This window comes from Geospiza fortis, unplaced genomic scaffold (assembly GCF_000277835.1).
Source record: "Geospiza fortis unplaced genomic scaffold, GeoFor_1.0 scaffold186, whole genome shotgun sequence".
Lineage (NCBI taxonomy): Eukaryota > Metazoa > Chordata > Aves > Passeriformes > Thraupidae > Geospiza > Geospiza fortis.
In genome coordinates, this window is record NW_005054331.1 from 1,957,534 (window position 1) to 1,980,673 (window position 23,140).

Here is a 23,140-nt window from a genome sequence, read left to right on the forward strand (position 1 = left end):
AATAAATAAAGTCTGAAGATTTCACCATTTCACTTAAGACAGCTCCTGAAATTAAGGGTCTTCATCCATCTGGTAATCTGAAAGTTTAAGCAGGGAGGGGAAGGGGGAGAAGAAGCCCTCTCAGAGTTATTTTAAAAAACCAATTATTTAACCCGTCTCTAGGAAGTTAGAGAAGAAAGTTAAACATGTATTAAGGTGGAAAACTCTGAACAAAGAATTTGGCTATCAGTATTCAACTACAACTACTATGCATCTTCTGGCTCCAGAGTTTAGGCCTACATCCAAGAGTAAATAAATCTCCAGCCTCTACAGAGAGGAAGGCTGAAACTGAAATGCCACTTAGAGCACAAGATAGAGTTGGTAGAATTGAGGTGAGACAAACTTCGCTGTCACTGATGGCTTATGAACTGCTCCCAGAAGAACCTAGAGAGGAAAAAGAACCCTTCAGATTCAAATGAAAGTTTTGCCATTTAATGCTTAATTTTTTTTCCTTTTTATATTAGCTAACTTGCATTTCTTCTGACTTGTATGCATTTTAGAAACCTTGTTTCGCCACCTGAATCCTGATGTTGAAAAAGTTGTTATTCAGTAAAAAAGGTCCAATGAAAGCAGAGATTCATAAAGTTCCTTACAGGCTACAAAGAAAATGCATTTAGTGCTCCATGTTCTAACTACATTCATAACTTCAACATACCGTTTGCTTCCAAATCAGCTTGCTTACTTAAGTATTGCTTGTACTACAGTGCAAGAGATCTATTTTTGTTGACCTGGGTCCATGATTATACAGTTAATTCACTTATTCAATGCAAGTCACCCTAAGAGGCATATACTCGAAAATTTACAACAGTTTTCCCTTTTTATCTTAAAACTCCCTCTGTACACGAATGGATGAAGGCACAGGATGTGCAGGCTCACAGCTTTCGCATTAAAGTCTTTTGTTGAAACTGTTCCACCTGTTCTCAGCCCTCTAAGAAAAAAAAGTCTTGAGGACTCCACTTTGTGGAAGAGCTCTATAAAAGCCTGAACGATGATTTTAAGTACTAAGGAGAAAATGAGAAACGTTAGGTACGTGAATTAGGAAATGTTAATTTCATGCACTTTAGGAACACACACTCACACCCCACAGTAGTAGAAGCAGTAGTAGAGGAAAACACTACATGTGTAGGGGTAGAAATATTTGTTACATCATGGTGCTGGCTGGCGATGGAGGGTTGCCGCCTTAGAGCCCCCTGAATGGTACTTCCACTCTGGAAAGCATTCACTACATCCATCTGCAAGGAATCAGAGATTGTGACAGCTTGCTCAGCAAGAGAGAGAGAGAACAAGAGAAAGGACCATCCCATCTATAACACACAAAAAGTAAAGAAAAAAAGGCACTTTTTAAAAACAGAGCAGATAAACAGGCAAGAGTTGCATTTAAAGCTGAAGAAAACAGAGGACCCTGAGGGATTACACATCCATCCATACCCCCTTTTGATAGTCTCAGTCACACCAGTTAGAACAGCCACCTTAGTCAAAAATGGAGAAATTTCCCTCATAACACCCATTGTATCCTACCTTTTTCAAGACCATACCTGAGTTTGTATCCTGTTTAGGCCCCTAAACCACAAGATCTGACCACGACGCAATTCTCTCTCAGCATGATCAATCTCCTCTACATCTTCTGCTAGTTCTTCTTCAGGAATCTCTTCCTTTTGTGTTCCATGACCAGCTTCTTTAAGGAATTTCAGTCGGCTGGTTGGAATTGTTGAAATCAACTAACAGTGGATGAAATACATAAATCAGGATTATTCTTTGTTTAACAACAACAAAAAAAAAGAGTAATACCAGTCTTAAGGCTTAACAGATATCCTGCATACAATTAGCAAAATTGAAAAAACTTAGTTACATAGACAGAATGAGTGCATCAATGTAGAACAATCACTCCAGCTGAATAGCTGCAAAGCTGTGAATATACTTACTACCTCAACCAAGGTGCGAAATTAAACTTGGACTAAAAAACAACCTTGCCAGGGACAAAGAATTCCACATTAACATTACTTGACAATGCCAGGAAGGAGCAGTACTGAAACTACAAAAAGCCATTAATCCTGTAGATCTAGTATCTAGAGCTTTTACAGTTTCATCAGTTGTACTTTTATCTAGAGCTTTTACAGTTTCATCAGTTTGATGAGCATGACTTGTCACCTCAAGTGAGACCTCCATCAACTAAAGTAACCACAATTAATTCAGAATTACAGAAGAGACATTCATTCATTTGTGACCTGGGAGATATCAATCCATTTGCAAGGTGAGTGATGTTTCTGAAATTTTATGTATCTCAAGCCGTTACTTTGCTGCTTGGTGTATAGCAATTTATGTATCTTAAACAAAAACTACATGTGGTTAAGGGGAGTCATTTTTCGGTATATTAAATCTAGCAGATTCAGATAAATTCCAAGACTGCTTTCCTTGATCATTACAAACCTAGACCATTTTTGCAGCTGCAGAGGAAAAAAGTCTGCACCAAAAGCAAGATAAACAGCCCTTTATGCTGAAACTGCTACTATGAATGCTCCCAGCTCACACTTCAGTTTCTATTATTCTCAGAAAATTCAAGCTCTTTGAATTTAATGAGATGCTAGAGCAGCATGAATGGCAGTAGGGAAGCTTTGCCCTTGCAAGATACTTTGGGTCAAAGGTATTTCAAGCCATCTTGATTCTCTCCTAGGAGTCACCTCAGAGTGACTCTATTTGATTTTTTTTAAATAATTAATTTTCCAGAGAACCTTGTTAAAAAGCTTAGTCACTTTTAGAACATACATCTATGTATGTATTTACAACTAAAATTCATCCTACCAATTTTATGGTGAAACATGAAGTGTCTTTTACTTAGTGGAAGGAAAGAAACTGTAATGGAAAACTCTTCATGTGGTATGAAAAGTTTAGACAACTATGTCATTAAATAATAGAAAACTCTGTAGCTCTAAAGTTTCACGTAAATAAGCTTGCTGCTTACAAGCACTGTTGTGCATGCAATAGTAATGACACTCTGGGGGGAGGGGAAAGGAAATAAAAGTCCAAATGTAATGGCTTACTAAGTGGGAAGACTTTTCAATTATGCCACAATTATGCAAATAACGATTAAAAGAAAGTTGGTTTGAGTTTTGCTGCATTTCTTGCTACTCTGGGAGGTTTTTAAATCCAGAAAATACTGACAAATTTAGCAAATCTCATTTTTCAAGAAAACTTCTAAGCACCAAGTTAGAGATATTTTAACATTAGCGTGTTCATTGCATCTTGTATTCTTGCCACATTTTCTGGTACTCATATCTGGCTGATATAATTTCATATTTAAAGGGTAACTACAGTTGCTTCTAGTTAAAAATTGCTAAACAAACCAGCCACAGGATCTAGTTATGAAATGTTAACAATTGACAACCTCTGAGGAATATTCAACTAAAGACTTTTTACATCTATTGAACAAGTCAATTGTAATTAATATTTACTGTTAGTCTTCATATATTCATATAGTCCACTTGAAAGATCTGAATGCTAAATACAGTGTGGGGTTTTTTTCCATTTAAAGTATACTGTTGCAAGTAGACATTTGGCATTTTGAAAAATCCTAGTTTACCTGGCCCCAAAGTAGTGTGCCCATGCCCAGGAAAATGGACCACAGCCACTGTTCAATTGAGAGTTCTGAGCAACTGAAAGGCTTTCCACCAAACTGCACAATAATTATCTGTGAAGAAAAACATAATTAAACATATATCAGTGACCTGTTGCTAGAAAATTCCCTAATGCTTTAAGATCACAACAGACCGGTCAGCAAGAGAACATGGGATTTCCCATCTTATTAAGCATATTCTTTCATTGTCTTAGCAGTTTGAGCAAGTTTCCAAACCTATGCCATATTCTTCCACTTTTCAGCATTTCAAGAACTACCCATTCATTCTTCAAATGTCACACTCATGAAAACTTGCTGACTCCTCAATTTTGCTTGAATTTTTTTCCCTTCATTTCATGATTACAGTGTGCATTTGATGCTACAAATGTACAGTGATTACTTTTGCTATGAACACCCCTCTTGGAACTAAGTCCAAGATCCAGAAATTTGTATTAATAGAATTCATAGATCCATATGACATGAAATATCTCACAAGTAATTCTACAGGATATTACTATGTATCACATCAGTGTTAAATATCAGACTTCAAATCACCACATGTAGTAAATCTTGGGGGAAGGGGGCAGAGAGCACAAAAGCTAAATTAAATGAGCTCCTACTGCCTTAGCTATTACAACAAGCTGTACGGGCCCTAATGAGCAAGGTATCCCTCTGCATAGGAATTATATGCATGAAAGTCTGCCCTGGAGAATCAACAATTCAAAGCAGCAGGGCAGGCATGAAAAGGAGACAGTATTGACCATTAAGTAGGACACCTGACAGCTGAAAAAACAAAGAGTATCTTCTGTTTTAACTCCAAATTAAACACTGAGATAACAAATCAGGAGTTGGGAAGGCATTCAGTCTGCCAAATTTATAAAGGGAACAAACACAGTGGCAGTCAGGAGTAATTTCTAAATGTTTGGCTTGGTTGCACAACAGTCAATCTGCTTATTCGTAACCCCAAAAATAAGAGCAGTTTCTGAAGAAGTGTCATCTATAAAAATCTAAACCTGAGAGAGTAAGTTCCCTGACTTAATGTGAAGCAGCAGTGCATACATTTCCAATGCTTGAACTGATCTAACTTCCATCAGCTTCATGAATTATCAAGTCTAAGGAGAAGCTTAATATGTAGGTTATGTGTCCCAAATAACTTAATCCAAAATGAAAATGGGCTCTGAAATTAAGTAGTATACTGATTTCTTTGTTATTTCTTCTGACTAATTAAAGTGAAAGCTATTTAGAGGGGGGAAATAAACTAAACTATTGTAAACTATTTACTGTAGATTGTTTTAAATTGGTGTTTCTCAACACCAGCATGTGAACCCAATCAACTGAAGATCATTTCATTTCCTTTGTTAACATGTACTGAGTTAACTAACTAACTTTTATGAGTTCCCCCATGTGCTGGAACAGAAGATCCCTAGATACCAGATTTTTTTCACTTAAAATAAGCACCTCTACAATATATACCAGTAGGCATCACTGGTTCCTGCACCAGAAAGGTAAAAACTGATACTCAAATTTCTAAAGCTTATTCATGTCCTAATCTCATTAAGAAAATAAAAGAAGTTGTTCTTTTTCTATAATTGTTTAAATGGACTCTCATTCAGATACACAGGTAGATATTATAAGAAAGATTTAGGGGCAAGGGGTGAATGAACAGATGACACACATAACTTCTTCATATTTTGCCAAGAGATTAGAATACTAAGATAAAATTAAAGAAGCTGAAAATTTGAAAGGTAACTACAAATACAACATTCCAGTATTGCCAACTTCAAAGAGGTTTGAAAACTCCATCAAGCTGCACTTACAACTTAATTATTGTGCGCTTGACCCTGGAGGTTTTCCACATTGCAGAAATTAGATCTCTGGCACTAGTTGATTGGCATTTCCAAGGTAAGTAAGTACATCAGTGCACTAAATGTATTTTCCCCCCACCCTCCAAGAATCTGCTTACCTGCACAACAAATGTCCCCAGCACAATAGAACAGAAGATAGCGTTGTTAAAGATTCCTTCAAAAACATTTCTTTCACCATGAATCTTTCGGGCATTAATTTCATTAAAAAGCTGCATCATCACAAACGTATTAAATACTATAGTATAATGCTCTGAAGGAGGAGCATGCAGAGGCGCATTTCTTCCACTGTCAATGTCAAAAATTTTCTCACCTGTATATAAAAGGTATTTATGAACAGCCTGATTAGTGTCTTCACACACACACTACAGCAAAGAAAATAGTTTTAAAAAAACACCTCCCTACAACATTCAGAATAACTCTGTAAAGCCTCACTATTCTTACCAGCAAACAGGAGTGTGAAGACCACTACAAGCTGGTAGAATGCATGACCCAAAATGTTCTTCATCATTGTACGAGAAATCAAAGGTTTGTTTCTACCATAAGGCTTCCGCAGCAGAAGAGCTTCAGTGGGTGGTTCTGTTGCCAGGGCAAGAGAAGCTAATGTGTCCATTATGAGATTTACCCACAGCATCTGCACGGCTTTAAGTGGAGAATCCTATAAAAATAGATACATAAACCCTCCAATAGAAGTGCAGAAATTGCAGCTATTAAAGGCATCTATCATACAATATCGGGATGTTCTGAATAGCATTATGATCTTTGGACTACTGTTTAAGTGAAAGTTTGAACTCAAGAATTAATCAATCATGACTCTTTCAACCTCTATTAGCTGAAACAATTACCCACTGGTACGTACTTGTGTTATGCATGCTCCTGTAAAAGCAACAATTACTGCTACTACATTGACAGTAAGCTGGAACTGAAGAAATTTGGAGATGCTGTCATAGACATTTCGTCCCCACATAACTGCTTTAACAATACTGGTGAAGTTGTCGTCTGTAAGGATAATATCAGAAGCTTCTTTAGCTACGTCTGTTCCAGCAATACCCTGATAGGAAAAGAAAAACATTATGAAATATAACAGGATGCACTGACATTTTATGACAAAAGCTATTATGCCCTTGGTCAGCATTCACTTGGATGCACAACTTCTGAAGGACTCCTTTAACGTAAGCATATAAAGGCCTATTGAAACAAGTTCTACTTGAAAGTCTTGGAAAAATGAAAACAAAGTAATGCTCTCTTTAAAATAAAGACCTTAATATAAATTTGAGAGTTGACAGTAGAGACACGTTAACTTCTCCCAAAGAAATGTTACTGAACCCTGTTCAAGCTGAAGGCCACCAGATGGTGCAGTGCTACAGTTCAAGCTCTGCCCTAATTATTTTGTTGTATGGATTCCAGCAGCAGGCAACACATGTGCTTGCAACACAGTAGGACCACAAACATTACCAAAAGCCTTTTGCAGAAGGGCATTAGCATTGAACAGTAGACTATGCAATGGAATTGCATATGCATTGCAAAGCAACATGACATTCTTAAATTTTAAGCACTTCTAGTCTCCTACAGTACCCAAACAACTGTGTTCTGCAATGATGCCTGAAGACACGTACTTCAAAAAAATCTTAATTTTTCTTTTGGCATTCCAAGTCCACTAACTCAATAGCAAACTTAATGATCCCTACTCTTGATATATCATTTTGTCAAGGAAATGAGTCACTTGCACAGCTATGTGTACACCTTAAAAGGTACCTTTAGACATCATATGGTATATTTTAAGTGCTATTTACATAAGCAGTTAGAGAAGATAGTTCCTTACACTGATGAACACAGACAGCAACTGCAGGAAACATTCAAAACAGATAAACAAATCTGCCCCTGACAGGGGCAACTACAGCAGCTATACAAAGATACTTGTTACAACAAGACTGTTACAGTCTAGAGAACATTTCATATGTACCTGTCAAATTTTTAAGTTATGTTTTTGAAAAGAGTTCCTTGAGAATGATGTGAAATCTCTTTCCCATTTTTTCTTTCAGGAGCAGAATCTGAGTCTGTCCTTCTTTTTCTGCATGTGGTATAGGAGAGTGTGGTCTTCATTTTTTTCTTTCCTTTCAATTGCTTTAAGACTACAGTGAGCTGCCATGACCAAAGTGTACCTCTTACATTTAAGACTGAGGAGGAATCCTGTGGCACAAGGAAGCTTGAGGAATCTATCTTACTCTGTGTCTTGAAAGAAGCTGAAACCCACATACTTAAAGCATGAGTCTATGCAGTATAAGCACTTAAAAGCCAAGACACCGTTTGGCAGCCATGTGAAAGGGTAGCAAGAGAAAGCCATGTAATGTAACAAATCATCCAGACAAGTGCAGATCCTACACTATCATAAAATGCTGTTGCTTCAATTGTACTTCAGATGTACAAGATATGGCCTCCAAAGCCATTTTGAACATCAACTGGCAGTCTCTTTCATTATGGTCTTCCTGCTCATGAAACAATGTTCTTCAATCTGAAGTGATTTGATAAGTCATTGATAAAATACTGAGGATGCAAAAAAAAAAAAATCCTACCATAGCAAATCCAACATCTGCCTTCTTCAAAGCTGGACCATCATTGGTACCATCACCAGTTACTGCTACAACTTGCCTCTGGTCAAAGACAGTGCTGTCAATTATACCTAAAATAAAATGACATACAAGTGTTATAGTTATAAATTAACAACACAGAAAAGACTTAGCCTGAAAGAGAAACCCAGGTTTTGTCTTTATCAGTCATAAAACAAAAAACAAACAAACACAACAGTCACCAAAAACAGTTCTTATTTGCTCTACCTCTCAAGCAGAAAAGAAAAAAATCATTTGGAAACATCTTCACAAGCATTTCCCATTGCTCAGTCCTAATTTTTTTTTCCTAGAAGCACAGGGAAAAAAATCCAACTTAAAAGCTCAGAGAATTTTTACCTACCTTTTACTAGAGTGTGTTTGTCAGTGGGAGAAGATCTTGCAAGAACACGAAGCTTTGGCCAAATTTTATCTATTCGCTCTTGCTCAATCTGCAGAAAGAGCATTGGTTGTATTTTACATAGGTAGGAAACTTAGAGTATCTGTTGTTCTACTTGCTGAGAGAGTCAGTATGCTTACCTCTCCTTTTTCATTGCGTATTCTCCTGTTAAAGTCTTTGCCCTCTAAACACAGGAAGTCTTCACCAGGATTCAGAATACCACATTTCAGTGCAATAGCACGAGCAGTGTTAATGTTATCACCAGTGACCATACGTACAGTTATGCCTGCACGTTGGCACTTTTTTATTGCATCAGGTACCTGTAAGCAAGGAAAAACCCCACAGGCTCAGAGACCGTGCATTAGTTAACTAAATCTAGACGTGTGAGTGAAAGGAATGTTTATGGCTCAGTACAGGATAACTGCTATTTTAAAATTAAGACTGTAGTTATGGAACATTAAAAAAAAATTAAGTAGCATACCACAATTCTTTTCCTAAAAACCACACAAGCTGCAATTCTGGCAAGGGGCTTTGTGCCACTGCTATATCTGTTCCCCTCCCTCCTGCAATTTTTCAAATACTACAGTATTCAAAATACCACAAAAATCCTCATGACATATTAGGTTGTACTGAGTACTGACATTTTATTTATGATTATGTGAAATAAACTACAGCTCATACGCCACTACTTCATCAGTAACTTTTACTGTGAAGTGACAGTAGTGCAGATTAGCCCCAATTTCCACATGCATATGGGCATAAAAGATTTCACTATTGAAAAACCTTACACCTCAACCACAAGCCATACTCCTTGCCCCCAGTTCTCAGGCGACAAGCTCACCTCTCTCCACATTCCCCATGAGAAGCTGGTAACAAGCACAATGGCTAATCTTATCCAAACCAAAAGTCCTAATACTCCAAGTGGTAAAAAAATAAAAAGTTGTTTCATTTACTGAGATCCTGCACAGTAAGTACCTTAAGTTATTAGTTTGTACAGAGCTTCAGTAACACAGCATAAGTGACATTAAGTAGTTTTAATCTGCTTTTATAGCTCCATTAACTTTCCCTTTAAGAAATTAGATTTTCATTTCAACTATGCTTAAGGCATACAATAGCAGTTCAGTTCCTTTTACTCTGCATGATGAAAAACATGAATCCCGTGTAACAGAATAACTGCAGCTTAGCTGGTGACCCTACCTCAGGTCTCACAGGATCTTCAATCCCAACAACAGCAATGCATGTCAGACCAGTAACAATATCATTTTCATTGTCCCACTCTGGCTCAGGTTCCCCTGCTGGGAAGTCTCTGAATGCCAGGCAGATGGTTCTGAGACCTTCAGAGGCCATTGGCTCAATTACAGTTTTCACAATATCATCGCGGTCCCTAGGTCTAAATACCTTTGGTTCTCCATTAGCACTCAGTATTTTGAAGCACCTGGAAAGAAAGGTTTAAACAGTTATCAAATTTTAACCAGAAGTTCAACTCACTCTTTAGCATATCAGTCAAGTCCAATAAGTTTCTATAAGCTGTGTTTTTGCTAGACCCTAACACACAGGCACAAAAAGCCAGTAGTGGTATCTCTCTAAGGTAATCTTCTCCAAATGCACTTTCTTCAGTTGCAAAACATACTTTCTGTAGAAAGTTAAACTGAGCCAATCATCCTAGGATGAAAGTAATGCCCGACGAATTTCACACACAAACATCAGTTACCTCCCAGAAGTATCCATTTCTCCATTGTATGTAAACAGACTGGTGTCTGCACTGGTTGAGTCAGGCAATCCAGTTTCAAGCTCAGCAAAATAATCCCACCTTGTTAACAGCAATACAGTCTCAGAAGTAAACACACTTTCAGAACACTCATGAGCTGCTTGAACAGTTGCAAGCATTAAATTTACAGCACTATAAGCAAACTTAGGTACTGCTACCCTTAAGAATAAAAAAGTTTGCAGCCTTTGCCCTTCCCCCCCAATCTAAGTGCAGAGAATTCAGAGAGCATCTGGTATGTGAGACAATGTGAAATATTAAAAACAAATATTGAAACGGATTAAAATGTTTGTATAGGAGACTGGATTCACTACTATGCACTCTAGCATTTCAATACTTGCTCCCCTAATTACGTTTCTTCATGCCAAAGATGCCACTGCTTTCACGGAGAGCATATATACTTTATGAATATTGATGCCATGAATACAACACTACCAATGATTTGAACAAGAAATTAAATCTTGCTCATGGGCTCTTTGCAAAGTTTTGCCATAAAGTAATGCTATTAAAAATGACAAGTGTTACAGTTAAGTGTATGGTCCAAGGATTTAGGGAATTCCCCTAAAAGTTTCCACCTCACACAAAAAATTAAAATGAAGCAGTCCCTTAGAGCTTCAAAATTCATATCATAACTGAAATTCAAAGTCTGTGTGAATTTTATGATTTTACTTATCGGTTCAAATGTCAGCAATCATTAAGGATATCTAGTGTTAGCTGCAATCATAAGGCTGGTGACCAATTTAAACATTCCAATATGACTAAATACACATAAATAAATTCCATGCAAAACCGCACTGGAACTCATTTCAAATATTTGACTTAGTGATAAGGAAAGAAAAAAGAAAGTGCTTTACCTGCAAAAGTTTCTGCACTTCTACACTTACTAGTGATTCATTTGTACCTTATAAATGTTCATGTTTAAGTTTCACTATTCAAGTGTAGTTATATATGTTGAAATAGAGAAGGAGCAGCACAACTGACAAACCAGATTACAGGTACTGCATAGGAAGCAGATTATGATGGCTATATCTTTGTCCAATTCAGTGTATACTCTGAAGTAGTTTGCTATTTGAACACTATTCCTATAATATCCAAATCAGTCTAGGTTTTCTTGTTCTTTGCTAAATGCTCTTATTATCTATTTTGTTATTTCAGTTACTAAGTCAAGTGGACCATATGAGTCTGGGATGACTGAGTTCTAGCAACTTCTACAGTTCAGTTGTCCAATATTGTAAGTTACAAAATACTTCAGAAGGTGTAAGTAATGTGAATATAGGCCCATCTATTCATTGATAAGGTTGGCTTTAAAATGTAGCTTTGCAAAAAAAAAGATTTTAAGTTTCATATCAAGAACAAGAGTCCTTTAAAGATTGACATTTTGTTCTCAGCAAAAAGCTGAGGAGAAGGAAGAGCTCATATTTTTTCTTTAGTATATTAGTACCTTCCTAGGTAATGATTTGGGGAGCTATTAACAAGCAAAAAAGTAAATTTAACTGATGAATATAATCTATGTGCTACTCAGACTAGAAATACTTCGACATCAGAACCAAAACAGGCCTGGCTACCAACTGCTGTTCCTAAAGAACATGATGCATACATGTGTGACATCTCTCCTCACCTAGTTAGGAGTTACCACAGCTGACTTCACACCTATAAAGGTTTGTCCCAGTGGTACCTAATCGCTCACTAAGTCTAATCTCATCCTAATAAATCCTTTCTAGGTGGGCAGATGGATAAGGAAGCAATTGCTTTGTCACATTAAAACCCCTCAAGTGGCTCGAACATTCAAGTTCAAGCTCCTGTTAAAATTATCAGCTTCAACAGAAAGTTGCACAGTCTAAGCAGTAATATGCTAAAAGTAATCACTCTTCAAAGGTACAAGCCCTTCCTGGAATTTAGGCATATCAATTGATAGGACTTTACTATAAGGCAGGTGAGCATTTTGATCAACCACACCTAAAAGTAAAATAGTTTAACTAAAGAATGATGACCATCTCTTTCTCTTTTCTTTTGTTTTGAGGGGTAGGGCTGGAGTGTTTGAAATGCTAATGGCCGATCTTACTGCAGAAAGTCAAACAACAGGAGAACAGGAGGAGACAAGCTGTGAAGCTGAAGGGTGTAGGACTGCTGCCCTTATCTGTGATTTGATAGTCTGTGGAATACTTGTCTATGTTGTTTAGCATATCAGTCTCTCCACCTATCACAACACATAGCAAAAGTTAAGTGCTGAATCACAGTAATAGTCATTCTTACTTTTTAAGAACTATCTCAGAGGCACCTTTACTGAATATCCGGAAACTGCCATCAGAGTTTTTCAACACGGTACTCATCGATTTTCTAACAGAGTTGAAGGTGTACACTTTGTACAAATCCTCTTCTGGTATCTCATTTCTTACATCCTGATAATCACGTTTTAAATCCAAGAGCAATCCCAGCAAGGCACATTCAGTTTTATTTCCAACATGACGTGGTAGGCCACCTTCCTTTTCAGGAGGCTGCAAGAAGAACAAGAACCATCACTGATTAGGTTAACTTATAAACCACTGAAGCATAGCACTTAAAACACAAGGAAGGACAAGCTTAGTTCTGGGATGGGGAGGTTTTCTTTTTCAGTAATTACTTAATAAATTCCTATGAGTCATAATCTAAAGTCATATGCTGCTTTTTAAAAGTAACTTCTGTACCTATTTAGGACCTTTCAGTCCTTCAGAAATCACCCATTAAGTTTGTATCAATCCCAACATGACCTTTCTAAAGGGCATTTTCCATTACTTTAAATATTTATCTGATCAATTGAGTGTAGACCCTGAACAATTGTTTTGGATTTTAAAAGTACAGATAAGTTCACATATACTGACTTCAGCAAGCTAAATGGCATTATTTCTGCTAAATTAAAGTATCCTCTCCTGTAATAATTCTCCAATGACTTAGACTATGACCACATCACCTGTTAGCCTTCTTCTGAACAAACTAAGCATTTAAGCTTCTTAAGTCTCACTACAAGTTCTGTTTTCCAGGCCATGGCCTATTTAACTGGAAAGAGTTCAGAAACAAGTTTCCAATCCTTTAATACCAGAAAAAGTTTCTTATCTCAACAATGGGTTATGCACATGCTAGTCCTGCAACTAAAGAAGTATTTATCTCAAAATATTTGAGTTTATATATGCATAACACCACAGTATTTTTTGAAGCAAAATATGGAGAAGCACTTACTTCATCTGATATGTCTTAGGTGGCTAGAGCTGAACTACATTAATCATAAGTCAGTGGTCCATTTTCATTGTTCAGAGCTGCAAGATTTTGAATTTGGCTGTACTGAATACTCACACTTTGAAAACATTCACTTTAATGTGCGGTTTGAGACACCCAGTTCTGGGTGCCCCAGTATGAGAGATACCAACATCCAGGAGTAAGTGCATCCATGGCACACAAGGATAATACAGAGACTCAAGCACCCGACATACGAGGATGAGCTTCAGTCAGGAGAAGACAACACTCTGGGAGAGAAACTTTTTGATGTGTATTGAATGCCTGAATAAGGCACATGGCTGGAACAAGGCTAAGGACTGTCTGGCCAGACCTTCCTAGTGGTGCCCAGTGAAAGGACAACAGGCAATGGATCCAAACTGAAGATCTTGAAACTCAATAAGGAAACACCTTTTACTCTAGGGGTGATAAAATACTTGATCAGGCTGCCCAAAAGGTTGCAAAGTCTCCATCCTTTGAGATTATTAAGTGCTGGGTGAGTGCCCTGAGCAATGTGCTCTAGCTGACTTCACTTTGATCAGGAGGAGTGGGTCAGAGGCTCTCTCAAGAGGTCCCTTTCAGCCCTCTCTGATTCTGCAAAGCAGCCTAACTCTACTGCAGTGGATGTAATTCAGTTAAAATTGTAGTAATAAGGGACTTGGTCAGCTTACATACAGCTACCTTGTTCTTGGTATAGAAAGAGCTTTAGAAGACAGACTGTGAAACTCCTCATGTGCTGTAACTCATTATAGAATTTCCATCTTGTTTCAGAGAAATCAGTGCTGTCAAACTTTATGCGCTGCCTCAAGTACTTCTATTGTGGAAATTCTTGCAGACATACCATTTTTATAGGCTGATAAGTAGCTTTTGAACTCAGTTTTCAGTGCTATTTGTGTACAAAGCATCCATAGTGGAGGCTTCTGCAAAATCTTGACATGCTAATTCATTTACTAAATCTTACTTATTATTTTTACTGCCTGAAGAATGTAAGTTATACATGTTGGAATAACTATAGCAAGGAACCTATGTTTAGAGATTTAGAAAATAATGCACACAAAATGTTAAATAATCCACTAGGTAAAATCTGTAACAGTCCATTAGTCTTTCATTTCAAAACATTTTGCAAGTTTCAAATAAGATTTTGGCAAATATGTTACAATTCTAAAGCTTACAAACTTACACAGCAGTATCTGGAATAAAAATCCATCAAAATCCTTACCTATAGTTACATTTTTTCATTATATTTTATTTAATGTACTACTCTTCAATATTAATAGTTTAATATTTATTTTCAAATGGTGCTCAAATCCAGGCAAGACACTCTTCAAGTGGCATAAACAGCCCCACTTATAAAAACAAACAACTGTGAACTTGAAAGGAAATTATCTTGAGATGTTATCTTTGAATTATCAGTTCTAACTGAAATAAATTATTTTTTCCATTAAGTTTCAAATGAATGGTTGAGCAGTTTACAGCAGGTACAAGATACCTTACCCTGCATTGTGCCACACATTTACACCGAAATGGCCTGTGGCCATCAGACAATTTGCATCTTTTGAGGAAGTTACTCAGTTATCTTGATTGGAATTAAGAAATCAACTTACCAGTATTTTGGAAGTATAAGCACAATTAACAGAAATTCCTGTCACAAGATAAGCCATAGTTTTCTCTGGAATAGCTTCTGGTTCTGGAATTTTTTTATAATGTTTTTCATTGATGTAGGCTTGGACCACTGTCATTCTGTTCATAGTCAATGTTCCCGTTTTATCTGAGCAAATGGCTGTGGCATTGCCCATAGTTTCACATGCGTCCAGATGTCTCACCAAGTTATTATCTTTCATCATTTTCTAAGGAAATAAAAGCAGTTAACAGCAATCCATGACCATTACTTGACTTCAGAAATTCTCATTTATGGGATCCAGCCTTACACAGCACTTTCAGAAAACACTCAGTCATTAAGTTATCTGGCATATTTCAGAGGAAGAACTTGCAGCTGCCACTTTCTGAATAGATCTCCTGAAGTCCATTATGTCACAGTAAGCATCATTTTGAACAAGGTACATAAGTACAATCTTAATCCCCTGTACCTTCATGTCACACTGACTATTGATACTATTCAGATTGTTAGGAGAAAACAGTTTATAACAATATTTAGAAATTGAGAAGAGGTAAACTTTGAACTTTACCAGATACAATGATTAAAAAATGTTTCTGCTTACAAGAAAAGTCTAATGCAGCTTATTTGGTCTATCTGAAGATCAGATAATACTGATTTCAAAGATCCTAAATTCAGACTTATAATCAAATACAAATTGGGAACGTAATGTTTCAACTAAAATAGTGAGGGTTACATGAGTTTCATAGATTAAATATCACTTTAAATTCTTTCCTTAACAGGCTTCTATAGTACTTTCACCTCTTAGAGGAAGATAAATTTCAAATTATACAGTAAGGCTATTACTAGTAAGTGCTGTAAGCTATGAATTTAGAACACAGCCTAAGCACCCATTGTGTTTACAAATAGATTTTAGATAAATAATCAGTCTCAGCACGCTGATACAGTAAGAAAATTAAGAACACAAAGAGCTTAAGTTAAAAAAAACGTGCTGTATAGTAAGCAGAAAACAAAATGCTTTACACTAGTTAGTCTTCCAAAAAAAAAATCAATCCAGAAGCTTTCATAGCAATTTTTTAATGCAACAGCTAGGTAGTTCACATTTACAGAAAAGTTTGTTATTTACAAACGCTAAGACATCTGTTTCTTGTAAGCAAATGCTACAATGCTACATACTGAACCCATTTATCTTTAGCTGGTGACAACAGGCTGGCAATGCTCACCGTTCTTGTCAGTGTGTATTCATTCAAAGATGAAGAAAAGTATTGCAGGAGAAGTCTTATGCAGTTCAGAAAACAAGAAAAGCTTCTTCCCAGTCTAACATAAATATATATATCTGTGATGCAGCAGTAAAACTCAGTTTGTATTTAACAGCCGATGAATATGTCCACCTACCTTAAAAAAAAAATCTATTTGCCCTCTACCCACTTACCTTAACAGAGTAAGCCAGAGATATAGTGACTGCAAGTGGAAGACCTTCTGGTACTGCCACCACCAAGACTGTAACTCCAATAATGAAGAACTTCACAAAATACTGAATATAAATTGGGGTACATTCAGCAAGCCAAGGTCTCTTCTGAACCCAGAAGGTATCAATTACAAAATATAACACAAGGATAATGACTGTGATTGCAGACATCAACAAACCTTGTTAAAAAGAGAATAAACAGTTTTAAGAAATTGTTTCAAATATTTAGCAATACAGACTGTAGATACATGCAAATACTTCTGCCCTTATACAAGCTAGATTAGAACTAAGGTTTCAAACAAGCAAGTCAAAACATGGAGGCAGCTCTCAGAGGTGTTCCCGCTTCCAATGCAAGTATTTCCTCATGCATTTCACCTAGAAGTACCTAGAAATCTTTTTTTTTTCTCCAATTTAATTGAAAAGCATGGAGCTAATTAGTAACAGGACAGACCAATATGTAAAGTCAATTGACTAAGCAGAACAAGAAGTGAAAAAATTCAGGAAGCCTTCACCAATTTTATGCTGACTGATTCAGTAGAGTGCTTCAGTGCAGTCTCAAAGCAGGAGGACAGGCAAATCCATGCATGAAGTAGATGAGTATTAAAGCTGTGTGGGGAACTACAATGGGTCAAAAGGTACATAAAGGAACATAACACCTCTTGGAAGATATGAAAAAAAAATCTTTGATGAGGACAGTAGTTTACAGTACACATATAATGGAATTTGTTTATCTCACTTAAAAATTAATATCACCATACACAACTGCAGAGTGCTACAGCTAAAAGTTTCATTGCTCCATTTCAAGCTGTAAGTGTCTGACCCAGATGCTAAAGTCAGCCCTTCTTGAGTCATGAGCTGGGCTAGAAGTCTTGACATTCCTTCCAGTCTGAACCTTTCAACAATTCTACATGGAATATCCTGAAATATTTGAATTAAACCACTATACACTAGATAATATAGCCTAAATTTTATAGTGAACTTCACTGTTGTTTTAGCCTACTTTCAGGCAGAAACAATCAACCAAAGATTTTGACAAGGCAGCTGAATATTAGCTGATAGAAAAGTAGGAAGTCAATAAGGCATATGTATCAACAAGGCATATGTTAAGTGGAAAATTCTAAGCCTCTGAAAGTACTAAAGATAATCTCATTGACTGTACCACATTTTCCAGGCTTCACTCAATTTACAGTTCTCTTGGTACATTGCTAAATGCTACGTCTAACCTAAAAAGATCTTTCATAACAGTTGTCCAATGTACGAAGCTGGAATTTCCCCTCCTAGAAGCTGGCACTTGAAAGCCTGACTCTATTTAAACTAAGGAAAAATAAAAGCCATCCACATGACAGAGCCTGAGATGCCATCAGCATACTCAGGCACAGCAGCATACTTACAAGCATTAGAATTTTGCACTTAAGTAGCCAGCCTTGAGTGGTTTGATTATTTTATCTCCTCACAAACTATGCATGTTCCAACTTTTTTTACCATTACATCAACATAAGGAGAGTACCAAGACGTTGTACCTGCTTTGCCAATCTGAACTGCAAGCTTTGTGAGTTTGCCTTGGAGAACTGACTTTTCCTTCTTTGGCAAGTTTGCTTTCTTCTTGTCTTTCTCATCTCCATCTCCACCATCCTCACTCTTCAGCGGCTGCATTTCCATGGCTGCACCATCCTGAGCTTTAGCTAGAAGTTAAAATCAAAAAAAAGTTTAGTCATTGGTGAGTCTTTCAAATCAAGGTTACCTAAAAAGCTTAATACCCAGCTCCACTAAATATAATAGCACTGAGAATTATCTTCTATCCTGAGAGGCCATACTATACATGAATGTTTAAATAAGTGTATTGTGTATAGCTGATAGAATACCAGGTTCAGTGAAGCAGTTGTTTTGGGCAGATTCACTTATACCATCCTTACCATAAGAACTTTGGATATAAGCATTCAATATGCATTTTTATAGGGAAGTCTGTATTCACCTACACTCTTAGAAAACAGAGACTTGCAAGAAAGAATCAGGGAACCTGCATTTACCTTTGTTACGGTTTTCAACAGATCCATCTTGCTTTTTACCTGTCAGAGAGGGAAACAAGTTGTGTTTTAAGCTGGCTGTGCAGAATTCATTATTTTATTTATGTTTTTACATAATAACTACATTACTCTGCTAAAACAGGAAACTGCATTACAAAAAAGTAAAACATGTAAGTCTGTTCACAGAAACAGCTCATGGCACTTTTTGGACTTTACTTTTCTCCTACCAGACAAGACTGATGCAGTGTTAATCTACCATGGTTAAGTTTGCACAAATTACTTATACTGACACTTATGGCTTGTGAGGAAAGCTTCACAAAAGACATCCTGACATGTTTTTCTAGGAAAGATATTTGTGACAATTCAGTGATTCTGGTGGCCTCCATCTTGCTGTATTCCTCCAATTCTTGCCACCAGAATCTGACTACCTCTGTAAATAAACTGCAGGGTCTCACTTTGAGAATCAGTGCTTTTGTACAACATTGCAGAAGCTACTGTGGTATAAAATACTCATAAATCCATAGCAAAGCTTAGTGGAGGTACAGCACTGGATTACTGGATTATTATTTACACAAACATAAGCATAAATCTGTATGCAATGTAACATACATCACAGTGAGAATAGCTCAAGTTCATAATAAAATATCACTCCTACCTGTGTTCAGAAATGAGGCTCAACAAGAGATCATAAAGAAGGACAGTGAAATAATGACAGAATTTAACAAGTGAAATATTAAAGGTTGGAAGACTAACACATCACGTGTTGGTTTTGGGGGCTTAGAAAGTGACAAACTTTATTTTTAAGTAGAGAAAGCAAGGGTTATATTGTGATAACCTGAAATGAAAGCACAAAATTGAGCAATTTAGAACAATACCCAAACATTTTCAGGATTACTGGTAATTCATCAAGTCTTTGGCCTTAGGTTATGTAGACCAAAATTTACAACAGTACTCAAGTAGAAGAAAATCAAATTATCAACCAGCCCGTCTGGCATGACATTTAATATCTCCACTACACCATTACTGTAGACACACTCTGATTTCTATACATAAGATTTCTCCCAGCATTCTCACAACAGCTTAACAGGAAAAAAAAAATGTTCATTTTCTCTGGAAGATGCCACCTCAGACTTTTTAGGAACTCATCATTGCTTCCTGATTTTGTATTTCTTCTCCCCTAGTTCCTCTCTTCCTCTTTCAGGAGCGAAGTTCTACATTTGAATTACTTGCAACTGCTTGTACATACATTTGCTTTCACTCTGAACTGTGCCATATACAGCTGGCTAAATATAGTCCCTATAATCTCCTTAACATTCACAGAGAAGGTAATTTAGTTTAACCCAAGTTTTATCAAGGAGAATCTTATTAGGCACCTAACTTAAGGGAAAGAGGAACCTCTCTATCTTGAGAGACAAAAAAACTCCACTAGTGTTTGGGTCCTAGGATACACCAAAACACTGCTTGTCAAGAGACTTCTGCTTTTAGAATAATAAACACTAGCAGAATATTAATAAAAGCTATAATCCACTCCATATCTCCTGTAGCAGCCGGTACTGTTATTTGTTTCCTTCTCCTTCCTCTGTAAGGGGAAGTCACAGGATGGCAACTGCTTCACACTAATGACTGCAAGTGTGGCAGGTCAGCTTTTACTTTTTGCTGTCATGCTTGAGCTTGAAACTAACTTAAAACTTTCAATTCTTCTTGTAATAATTTTTCTAACTTGTAAAGAAACTCACTTTTTTCAAGTTTCAAGAAGGGTCAGAATTGTAAAGTATTTGTGGATTAGGACAAGACGAAAAAATTTCAATCTCAATTCCTCCACAGAGCACACATTTTAGCAATTGCCTATTGAGTGTGAAAGTCTCTGAGAATCTTAAACACATTTCTGTGTGAATTTTCCATTATTGTCTTGTATCCCTCTGATAAAAAGGTCACTTATAAGTATGACTAGATACTTATTAAGTTAAACTTCACAATAACTTGTTTTCCATAAACAAGTATTTGCTATTAGACATCAATGCACCTTGAAGTTACACAGGATGAGAGTTTAACTATTTATACATGGTATGTATGGCTAGTTAGTAATTGCAAACTTTCCAAACTCTGACTGATCAACGGGATCTGAAGTTTAACTAAATTCCATGTGACAAGAGTTAGTAGCAGTGGTGCACTCTCAGGTCACTGGACCCAAGTTGTTTTTCCTGTGAAACCTACACAAGGTATGAGTTTTTTAGAAAGCTTTCTGGCTTTGGATGACTGGAACATGTTTTTATCCAGTAATATTCAAAAGTTCACCACCATCCCCACTCCCCCAACAAGGTATTTAAGATTATTATGCCTACTTTTCTTTTCCTTCTTTTCTTTTTCCTTCTCCTTCTCCTCTTCATCTCCTCCAGCCCCAAGTAAGGTAAAGATGATTCCAGTCTGAGAGTTCACACCTACAGCAGTAACCACCATTCTTCCAGAGCCTTCCATCACATGTGTACCTGAAAGATTGAATCAGGATTTCCACTGAGACGTGAGCAGGGCACAGAAGTACTTTGAGGAAGTTAGCTTTCAACCTTGACTTTGACAAAACTCTGAGCTGTGTGTATGTACCACTGTGCTCCCCCTAAAGCTTTAGCTGCCAAAGCTATCTGGAAAGTAAACCCATAAGCAACTACACAAAATATTTGTCAGTTTTATAGGTCTGATCACTCCAACAAAGTTCTGTACTTTGTGGACTGGTTTGGGATAGTTCAAGGAGACAACCTGGATAAAAAACAATTTGCTAGTTCTAACCACAAAATTTTAAATAACCACCTTACTGCAGAAACAACCTACTTTATTGAAAAATTGTCAAATGCTACACACCTGACAGCAGCATAGGATCTCTGTCCAGAGATTTCTTAACATGATCAGATTCCCCAGTCAGCGAGCTTTCATCAATTTTGAGGTCATTTCCTTGAATGAGTACACCATCAGCTGGTAAAAGGTCACCTACGAGAGATCACTGGGTTTGTTGACTGCAGTTCCTTTTTTAAAAATAAAAGAAAGTTCAACTTTAAAAATATGTTTACCATATTTCACTTGTGCAATATCTCCAACAATTATGTCAGCTACTGGTATTTGGATGACTTGGCCACCTCTGATGACTGTGAATTTCTGTTCTTGTTCAATACGGCTCTGCAATCCCCGAAATTGTTTCTCTTTACTCCAGTCATTGAAAGCTGTTACTAATACCACACAAACTACAGATAGGAGGATTGCTGCTCCTTCAATCCAACCTGCTTCAGATTCCTCCTCTTCTTCACCAACATTTACTGATCCACATACTGCAGAAAACAGGTTTTAGATTTAAGAAAGTTCACAAAGATATTTCAACAATGAAAGTTTTGGCACACAAAAAACTTGCAGCTGCTAAACATTTTCCATGCTAGCCTTCTTTGCAATTTCACCTCTATTTCTGTAAGGGTAACGTACAAAGAAGATAAAGAACCTGAAAGCTAGAGCAACTTGAAGTTAAACCACGTTGCTTATCTGAGCACAAGAGAAATTGATAGAGAGAAAGTTTCCTGCCCTTATTTTGTTAAATGATGGCATAAGAATGCCAGACTGGTAAACAACACTCTGCTTTGTCAACATATCCAACTTTACGTTTGTCTTAACAAACCAGATATCACCGCAAAAATTCAGTTAAATGAAGTCACAATCCCTTTATTTTCTGTTTAAAGTATAAATATAGCCTCATTTCTTAAATTATAAAGTTACCAGTGTCGTATCACAAATTAAAGAAAATTTCAGACTTGCTGACTCCTCAAAGAAAGCCCATGACTGCAAATTATAAATTGCTTAAATATTTGAGGCAAAGCTAAAAAAAACCCCACTTGCACAGAGACTGGATTTCAAACAATTTCTTGTTCCTGCTGCTTGCAATTTACCTTTGGTCAGAATAATACCAGATCATGACCAAGGAAATCTCATGTTGCCCTTTTAAGGCAAGCTAGAGTTTTAGCAATGTGCTCTCAATAAGGAACAATAAGCTGCTTTTCCACTGACTTACTGTCTCCCATCAGATTTACAGCACAGGCATGTTGAACCAGGAAAGTCAGTAGTATAATAATAGTAGATACCTACTTTTCAAAAAGTTTACTTACACGATTCATTTCCTCCTGGAGGCTGGTAAAAAGAAAGGCCCAAGGATACTACGGCTGCAATTTCTAATATAATTAGTGTAACGTCCTGTAGTGCTTCCCATACTAACTGAAGAAATGTTTTTGGCTTTTTAGGAGGTATAAAGTTCTTCCCAAAAACTGCTTCTCTCCTTTCTATATCTGCTGGATTTCCACTTAAACCTATGTAACAATAAGACAAAGTTAGTGACACACACATTTCACCCTCACATTAGAAGTGACTGAAGTTTCCCACTCATGGAATCAAGTCCCACTCCATATTTCAGTAACAAAACCAAAAAAGCCACATCTCAAACATAATTACGGAAGTAATACCCTTAAACCAGTCACTATAGA

At 36.8% G+C, this 23,140-nt stretch overlaps 1 protein-coding gene across 4 annotated transcripts in view; it reads right to left on the minus strand.

The window, feature by feature from the left end:
• ATP2B1 (ATPase plasma membrane Ca2+ transporting 1) overlaps positions 1 to 23,140 on the minus strand; it is a 32,598-nt gene that overhangs the window by 4,453 nt on the left and 5,005 nt on the right. Inside the window, exons 2-20 of one of the 4 annotated variants that reach the window (XM_031057578.1) lie at positions 22,769 to 22,966; positions 21,692 to 21,946; positions 21,486 to 21,611; positions 20,975 to 21,118; positions 18,636 to 18,674; positions 18,129 to 18,290; positions 16,573 to 16,787; positions 15,130 to 15,372; positions 12,533 to 12,774; positions 9,712 to 9,949; positions 8,655 to 8,834; positions 8,479 to 8,566; positions 8,085 to 8,191; positions 6,371 to 6,562; positions 5,956 to 6,169; positions 5,613 to 5,824; positions 3,617 to 3,724; positions 1,575 to 1,757; positions 1,185 to 1,271 (exon numbers count right to left, since the gene is read on the minus strand). In XM_031057578.1, coding sequence (XP_030913438.1) covers positions 1,185 to 1,271; positions 1,575 to 1,757; positions 3,617 to 3,724; positions 5,613 to 5,824; positions 5,956 to 6,169; positions 6,371 to 6,562; positions 8,085 to 8,191; positions 8,479 to 8,566; positions 8,655 to 8,834; positions 9,712 to 9,949; positions 12,533 to 12,774; positions 15,130 to 15,372; positions 16,573 to 16,787; positions 18,129 to 18,290; positions 18,636 to 18,674; positions 20,975 to 21,118; positions 21,486 to 21,611; positions 21,692 to 21,946; positions 22,769 to 22,966 — 3,233 coding nt within the window. Of the gene's footprint in view, positions 1 to 1,117; positions 1,272 to 1,574; positions 1,758 to 3,616; positions 3,725 to 5,612; positions 5,825 to 5,955; positions 6,170 to 6,370; positions 6,563 to 8,084; positions 8,192 to 8,478; positions 8,567 to 8,654; positions 8,835 to 9,711; positions 9,950 to 12,532; positions 12,775 to 15,129; positions 15,373 to 16,572; positions 16,788 to 18,128; positions 18,291 to 18,635; positions 18,675 to 20,974; positions 21,119 to 21,485; positions 21,612 to 21,691; positions 21,947 to 22,768; positions 22,967 to 23,140 lie in introns of all 4 variants that reach the window. The other 3 variants (XM_031057579.1, XM_005421589.2, XM_005421585.2) reach the window with 3 other exon arrangements.